Consider the following 8,842-nt stretch of genomic DNA (forward strand, 5'->3'; position numbering starts at 1 on the left):
TGTGTGACGTCATTCTCCATTTAACAGACCAAGTAACAGACTCTCAGCCATGTTAAATGTTATTTCGTTTTACCACGGTAAAAGAAGGCAATTTTTTTCCATTTAACATGAGTTTTTCCATTTAACACGCTTTAACATGTTAAACCAAAGATCATGAATACCCCTTATATTGCTTCTTTAATTTATAACATTTAAGATAACTTAGTGTTGTGTATATATTATATATTTAAAAAAATAAAATTTGTAAAGGGTATATGATTTATTCTTGGGGTCATATAAGTTATGTTTAATATTTCATATTCAATAATATAGCATAAACTGATAGATGTGTACATTGTTAGGGTTGAACTTACAATGTACTCTATGTCTTCAGAGAATCATTTGTTTTAAGCGATATGATGTTGCAAGTACTACAATAAAATATTGTCATTGTTTTCAATCTTTATATTGCTGCGTGAATAGCGATATATATATATATATATTGCAAAAAAAGATTTTTTTTTATTTGTGCTTGAGGTACTCCATTGATTTCACTGTAAACTGAAGTTAATTTGTAACAACTTTAGGAAAGTGTTTACTACATCAAATTAGTCCAATTCTAAATAAAATCAAACCTTTTTGTTTGTCAGATATGCTACTGTTCAAGCAAAGCAGTGATATACAGTGTAAGGGTGGCAGATTGTGTGTACATGTCAGTCATGCTAGAGTGTCATGGATGGGTGACACTCTTTAAATAGGACAACATTACTGTTTATTCAAAGAATATTGTAACCTTCCTTCCAAGTAGATGAGGTCTGTCATCCTACTGAAGATTATTCTTACCTATTAGTCTTAGGATTCATGATCCAGATACTCTTATTCTCATAAGGAATTGTTTATGGTTTTTCAGTAAATAAAGAAGACCATGGACCAAACTGGTCCGTAATGGTTGATCTGTCTTGGGTAATAATGTGCAGGCCTTATACAGCATGCTAACCCATTCTGTAAAAACATATGCATCATATAAAAGATTACAAATGACTGAGCCTGAGGACATGAAGTCTGCACTCTAGGGTCCTAGAGTACCTAGTTTGAACATTTAGGTTTGTTTCCCACCTGGGTCTGTCAATATTTGAATCATGGCAATCCCGAGGAATAAATCTTGATCTTCCCTCTCTGGGGCTGTGTAGGACTTTAAAAGAAGTAAGATAAAAAAAAAAAAAATTGGCTGAGCACAATACTTACTTCTAAAAATCACTTTGGAGTAAACCAAGATTCAAAAATTAATACTATCTAATCAAAGATTGCACCAAGACACATCATTTGTTGTAGGAATACTATTTTTACTTCCACTTACACATATATGAAATATATAGTAAGAAATATTGCAATTGTGAAAAATTTAGAATCTGAGCTTTTAATGGAAAAACATGTTTTAAAGTTCCCTGAGTTTAAATAACCAAGTCCCACAGAATGGTGTGTTTGAACAGACTAACTCAGAAATAAATAGCAATAAAAACCTGAAATTAAATATTTAAGGTAGGTGTATACCTGGGATGGAACAGTAATTTGTTCGTTGTAATCAAGTACCAGGAGTGTCACTTTTACTATTTTCTTAAAAACGGCTTTAGCTATTGATTAAACTTATCATATCTATATACAGTGATTTGTAATATCAACTAAGTCTTTAGTTTAGTATACACGTATTTGCTTGAGCAAACGCACCAGATGAGCATGTGAGTTGAATAGATAGGAGAGGAGAGGGGTATTTTTATGACTGTTTATTTTATAAAAAATGAAAAATTGCTAGCTTAGAACATTGTGTTTTCTTAAGGTAGTGACTTATTCACTTTCAGTATCACAGTTCTTCTTTTCCCTTTGCATTTTTAATTTTTAATATTATTTTGGCTTGCTCAGAGATCTTAGTGTTAGTGTACAAAAATAAAAGCTCTTAATTACCATTTATTGAACTTGTTTTCATATATTAACTTTTTCCTTTATGATTTACTTTATGCTACTATTCATAATGGTATTTCATGTTGCTATATTGATTTCTTTAAATTTTTAACAGGTAGAAACAATGCATTTAAAGTTCCTAAAAAATTCAGCTGGTAAGAAAGGAATGATTGATATGATTGAAAGATTTAACTGCAATATTCCATATAGTGGCCTCCTTCATTCTGTGACTCAAGATGTACGTATCTACTATTTATCTGCTATTTTGGTTAGTGTATAAACAATTTGTATTTTTAATAATACAGCATAACATCAAACAATAATTATTATTTTTGGGGATGTATTTTAAGTTCCTATATATCATAAAATTAAAGGAACAGAATGCTAAGTTAATGAATAAAATAATTTTTGGTATTAAATTTAATTGAATTTATTTTCTCATTTAAAACCTAATAAGTCATCAAGGATTGAGACAAAGGCAGATTTTATTAGAATTTTACGAAGTTTATGTTTATGGTAGTTATGGTAAAAATAAAAATAATGATATTTCTCAGAATTGAGTTATCAATAAAAATATATCTTAGTAAATAAGAAGTAGATAAATATAATGAAATTGAAATTAAATTATTTTTTATGAATACTTATATAAATTTGTGTAAGGAGATAATGATTCTTTGAGAGATAGGGTTAGGAAATTTTATTCCAAAATAGAGATGACCTGTGGTAACTGTAATTATTTGTTAACTTGATAAAAATTCAGTAGATCGAGATAAACACACCTGCAGGGACTAGCTGGAGTGCACAGCTTGTTGTATAGGTGGTTCTAATTCTTCTAATATCTGAGCATAGGACACTTCTGTATTATCAATTTTTGAAGGCTGCCTGAGTTGTCAAGGAGGTCCAGATGTCTCTTCTAGTTTAGAGATTTCTGCATTAAAACAAAATGCACCATGAAATAGAAGTCTACTCCCTGGCCGGATTGTAGTAATACTCAAATTGTATTAGGTTACTATATATTAAATCTTATTAGACAATTAATTAAGATTTAAATTGATTATACAGTATAAGTTCAATATAACCAAATTAATACAGGGCCTCCCAGTGTACAGTTCACTCCCTCTAACCTCTACTATTTTTAGAATTTTGATTTGGTTTTTGCTAGGTCATAACAGTGACATTTGTTCTATTTTTTGGGGTTAGTGTTAATGTTTTAACTTTTTCCAGTTCTTCTCTAGAGCACTCAACTCTGGAATATCGAATGGAATGGGGTAGTGTTTTCTACAGATTCTGATAGTAAATCAGATTTTAAGATTAATTCATATCAGGCACTTTTTGTCCTGAAAGCATAAATCGCCAAAAACTGGAAACAATTTTTTATGGTTTTTGATGATATGTACATAAACCATACGAAAAATTGAAAAAAATCATTTTAGAATCCAATTTTCTATAACAATATATCATAATTTGAGTTTTATCGACTGGCTAAGGAGACTAAAATGGCTGTCGTAGTGATGAAGCTTCAATTATGATGATTTATTCTTTTGGGAAAATGTATTCTGAATCAATTTTGTTCTTTAGGGTTTTTCGAATAGTTTGTCAATGCTGAAAAAATCTCTCTCCCTTTAGAACAGTCTTCGGCCTTTACTCTGTGATAATGGCATCTAAGCATTTATTGTATACATTAAGTAAAAATTAAAACTTGAAAAATTATTAAATAAGGTTTCAATACCCCTTTATTTTCTTTGCAAGAATATTAAAATACATTCAATCATTTTAAACTTTCTTCAGTTGTTCATTTTAAAACTTTTGTGAAGAACAAAAGAAGTGGCACTGAAAATTTCTGACTACGATGATAAGAACTTTAGAAATTTTAGTAAGTTACTCAGAGTCATCAATAGCTGAATTTTTTATTTATACCACCAAAGATTTCCTTTTCACCAAATGCTCAATTTTTCAAAGTCAACTTGACTTCAACTTCCTCTTGACTATGAATCCAGTTCAAAATAGTTTAAAATTTCATGTTTGTAAATTCCTGTAGTTCTACTCAATTATACTTTCCTTATTCGTAAAATAATTTTTTGCTCGAAGTAAATTTGTTTTTAATTATTCTTTCTAGGGTCTTTTTAAAGAGAATAAAGAAAAACCAATTCTTGAAGCTTTGCAAGCAATCAGCAGTGTGAAGGCCAATGACATAGAATGTATGTGTGAAGAAGAATTGGAAGCTCTCTACCATGCAATAAGACGTTTAGTTTCTTCTAAATCAGGATTCAGTAGTTTCTCACAAATTCCAGGGTAAGTTTTTAATCTTGCAGTGTTAATGAATTACCGAATACTATGTTATTGTTCTTCTGCACTATGCCTTCAAAGACTATTTTTTGATGAATAAACTATCTTAAAATTTCCTTTGGATGGTTAGTTAATAAAAAATATTTTCATTATACCATACACTTCTTTTTTATTTATAGATTTTTTAGTATTTTCTTACTTTCAGTTATTTATTGTCATTAGGTTTTTCTGTTGTAATAATATTCTAGCTTTTTGATTAGTTTATATTTTTGTTGTGAGTGTTGTCAGTCACTGATTCTAAATAAATTGAATGTTTTTGATTGTTATTCTTGTGTTTACTTTTTTTAAACAACTTATATTTATTTTTAGCTGTTTCTTTATTTATATCTAAAATTCTTGTTAGATTTAGATTATATATAAGTAGGCTCTAAATCAGTTATAAGCCTATTATTGTATACTTTAATAATGAACTAATAAAAAGATTTAAGAAAAAGAATGCTTTTATTTACTAGTATTCTGAATGTTTTTGTTTAAATCTAATCTAAATCTTAAATCTTAAACTAGTCTTTAAGATACAAAACGGCTTTTCTGATATGATGTCCTGGACAAACCTTTCTTATGAGGCCCCTCATATTATCAACTAACCCAATCTTGAAACTTCATCTCCCTTTCCTCTTTCTCTACTAGCATAATATTACAGTCTTCTAAAGATATCTAAGATTCAAAGTAAATGTGAAATTATATTATGAAATAAATGATTTTTTAAAAAAAATAAAAATGTTCTAATAAAGTGAAATTCATTACAATTAAAATTACATATTTAACTGAACGGTAATGAATAAATCGGGTAAGTTGTAGTAGGTGATTAGCAAACAATATTATTAATCATTTAAGTAATTTCCCTTATTCTCAGCATTCACCGGAAATAGCGCCTACCCAAACTGAGTTCAACGGTTAGACTAGAAACATTTAACCTTTAATGTTCATAAATTTCCTTAAGGTTCTTGTAGTCCCAAGCAGCACTGCTTTCTGCTTCTTTTTTAGAGGATTTTTAAAGGAATATTTTAGTCTTTAATGCTGGTCAGTGTCTTCCTTAATCAAACCATTTGTAGAAATGATCAACAGCAAAACTCTGAATTTTTCCTTCAAGCTTGTGAACTTTGTTCAGTTTCTCATCTGTTTCAGTTTTTTTTCCTGATATTTTCTAATTTTTCAGGAACCATCTTGTGATTATTTATTTTATATTATTGACCCCATTTGATCATCATTATTATTATTATTTCAGAAATTTATAGCATTTATTGTATTTTCATTACATTAATAGTAAATAAAAATCATTAACAACAAAATAAAGTTATTGTTTTTTCTTTTATCAGTTTTCTATTCACTGTTTCATACTTAGGTCATTCTCTCAAAATGGTAGACTTCCTGTCCCTTTCAGTTTAACTGAATGATTATTGCCACTTGAAAAAAAAACTTGCATCTCTAATAAGATGAATGAGCATATCAAATTACCTATTCAACAAGATTTTAAATTAACATTTTTATTTATAGAATTTTTGTGCATTAAATTTTTAATGCTTAAAATAACAGTCCCTTGGAATATCCCTGAGGAATGTCCTTATTTCATAGCTAAAACGATGAGCGCAGCCAGTGAGATTGAATTACAGGGTTAATTCTTTAATGGAAGCTTTATCACAGTGCCAATTCATGTTTACTAGAAATATTTGTAGTTATAGTCAAAGACCTGTTTACAATTGCATGGATCCACAAGATTTTAGCCCAGACCTCTTGGCAAAAAGGTTTTCAACATGCTGCCAATTAAAGAGCAACCTTTATAAAAATATTTTTTTTTAACTTCCTGGTGTGATTTTTTTCATAATGAGTAGGCACTTTTTTTAGATTTTTACTTTTGATTGGAGTGAATATATACCTGCAAAAGTATAAAAAATTTATTTGTAATCCTGACATTATAAAATTAATATTCTGTTTGAATTTGTATTATCATATGAATGTTAGTTTTTAGTTTATGAAGAAACTGTATGAATAGTAGAGTACTAGAACTATAATTAGAGATTTATTAATTAAAATGAAATTGAGATATGGAGTGATGTATAACAGTTTTGTTTTTTTATGATGGTGCTACATACATAGGTGAAGCCTATGCAAACATTTTTTCAAATTGCTTTGAAGAGGAACAGGTGTCAACACTTTGGTTACAGCCCGATAAGTAAATTTTTTTAAGAAAAATAATTTCTCTAATTGGTTTTTCCATTGTACATGTCTGTTGTGATAAGTTGACACCAGAGTTTACTCACCCCATGATGCCAAAGTGCTCACTCTTTTTTTCATTTCAGAATCAAGTCAAAGGGAGATCAATCATATTACATGTCACACAAAACAGAATGAATAGAATTAGGGAAAATCCAAAAATTTACAGATAAATGTTTTTGTGTTTTCTTATTAAATTTGAGTGTACTGCTCATTACAATGGTATGATATAACAAAAAAGTATTTGTTTTAATATTACTGTACACAGTTTGTGAGGAAATAATCTGGAATACTTCGGTATCACCTAACTTTCTATTGCCCTATTTGAGCAAAAATGAATTTCTTTTCTATTTAAGGTGGTAAGTGAATTTGTGTGATGCACACAATGCACCAAATTTTTCAATTTAGTAATAATTCACTATTCTTGCAGAAATATTTCCGTTTTCTAATAGTTTTGTGTTATTGATATTTTTGTTCATAGATTCAGAGAAAATTTAGGTTTAATAGTTCTAGCTGGTGTGAAACGAAACAGTGAAGCTATGACTCATGCTGCATTGGATATGATTTGTGCTTTGATGCATCCTATGCATGATGATTGTGATATTAAACAAGAACAGCTAAATAAATCTTCTTTGCTTTCAAATTCTGCCTTTTTGAATGGCCTTCTTGATAAATGGACACATTATGTTGTAAGTAACGGCTGCATATGGTTCTAATATTTCAATATGTGTATATATATATCTAGTAATGGTAAATCATAGTGCTGATAATAGTAAAGGAATTTAATAAAATTAAAAAGCATACATACTAAATGAATGAAATGTCTTTTTCACTATAATGAATATGAATATAATATCTTTATTTTTATAGTTTCTTAATATTCATATTATTTACAGAATAATGATAGTGGTGCATTGGTGGTTTCTGCAATGCTTGATTTCTTGACTTTTTCATTATGTACTCCCTACAGTGAAACAACTGAAGGTAGACATTTTGATTCACTATTAGAAATGGTTGCTCAGAGAGGTCGTTCATTATTTAAGCATTTTCAAGTAATTATATTTATTTCTATTCTTCAATTAGTTATCTATTTTTTTTTTTAGTAATCATTCATGTTGTATGCTTATATCACATATTAGATTATTATATTGCAATGAATTGACTCTAATCTAATCTAACTCTGCTTTGACTACTTTGCACAGACAACTGCCAGTGGTTGTCTCCCCTATGCATACCAGCTGTGAGCGGTCTTTATGTGGCACTGACATCTAGACCATTTGCTTTTTACCCTTGCGATATGTAGTAAAGCCTTGCATCTTCAGTTGATGTACCACACCACGTAAACAACTCATCAAATATTAATTCTGTGGATTGTTTTCTTTCTTATTATATTTTTCTTATTATTTTTATGAAGTATTATTCATAAACCAATTTGTATTTGTTTTAAAATTTTTATATTAAGATTTTTTTTTCTTCTAGATTATTTTTATTTTTGTGATAATCTTCTAAAATTTTGTACAAATTATTTCATCTGTTTATCTATGTTTTATATGAGGAATAGATACTTATGTTTGATCATATTTTTCCCCCCCAATATTGTTTCCATAACTTTATTTAAATACTATTAACATTTTCACATAACATCATCACAGAGCTTCCTTTGCAAAAAAGATAAAATAACAGCCGATTATAAATTCCCAGTTTATAGTTGCCCAGAAACTATATTTATACAGACTGACAAGAGCCACATTAATATGGCTGCTGTATATTAAGTTGTGAAAGATAAAATGGCAGAAATGCCTACTTTGACATAGGAAAACAAAAAAAATTACAATATGAGCATATTTTTAATGATCATTTCAGAAGGAATAACTACAATCATAGCAAAACTATTTGAAATAAAATATCTTTTAATTATTAAATAAATCAAAAATTAGTATCCAATTCTGTCTCAACACTTTATTTTTCACTAGTCCAACATTTCAGCCATTCTAGCCATCTTCAAGGACATCTAAATATTTAACAGCTTATATTATATCTTCATTTTTAACACTTACAACAACATCATTATTCACTATATAATATAACATACCTTCAATACAATCTATTCCTCACATTAATTTAAAATTTCTTTTGCAGGCTATTCTGCCCAGGTCATTTTCTTTATTATAAGTTCAAAACCTATTCCAACAGTCAATTATTAAAGAGTCATATTTATTATTAATAAGCTTACTAAGCTTAAGTCTAGTTACCTATTTATTTAAAATTTAAATTCATTAACATTTAATTTTCCTCTATAAGATTATCAACAATTAAATACACCACCATATAACAAACCATTTATAACCTC

The 8,842-nt window shown here is 28.6% G+C and overlaps 1 protein-coding gene across 1 annotated transcript in view; it reads left to right on the top strand.

The window, feature by feature from the left end:
* Nucleotides 1-8,842, top strand: part of Rme-8 (receptor mediated endocytosis 8) — a gene marked incomplete in the record, with an annotated part of 123,616 nt that overhangs the window by 44,012 nt on the left and 70,762 nt on the right. Inside the window, 4 exon segments of the mRNA XM_067053672.1 lie at nt 2,051-2,203; nt 4,052-4,227; nt 6,974-7,181; nt 7,389-7,544. Of these exon segments, the coding sequence (XP_066909773.1) occupies nt 2,051-2,203; nt 4,052-4,227; nt 6,974-7,181; nt 7,389-7,544 (693 nt within the window).

The sequence above is a fragment of the Halyomorpha halys genome, unplaced genomic scaffold (genome assembly GCF_000696795.3).
Source record: "Halyomorpha halys isolate HHAL.00 unplaced genomic scaffold, Hhal_1.1 Scaffold326.1, whole genome shotgun sequence".
Classification (NCBI taxonomy): Eukaryota; Metazoa; Arthropoda; class Insecta; order Hemiptera; family Pentatomidae; genus Halyomorpha; species Halyomorpha halys.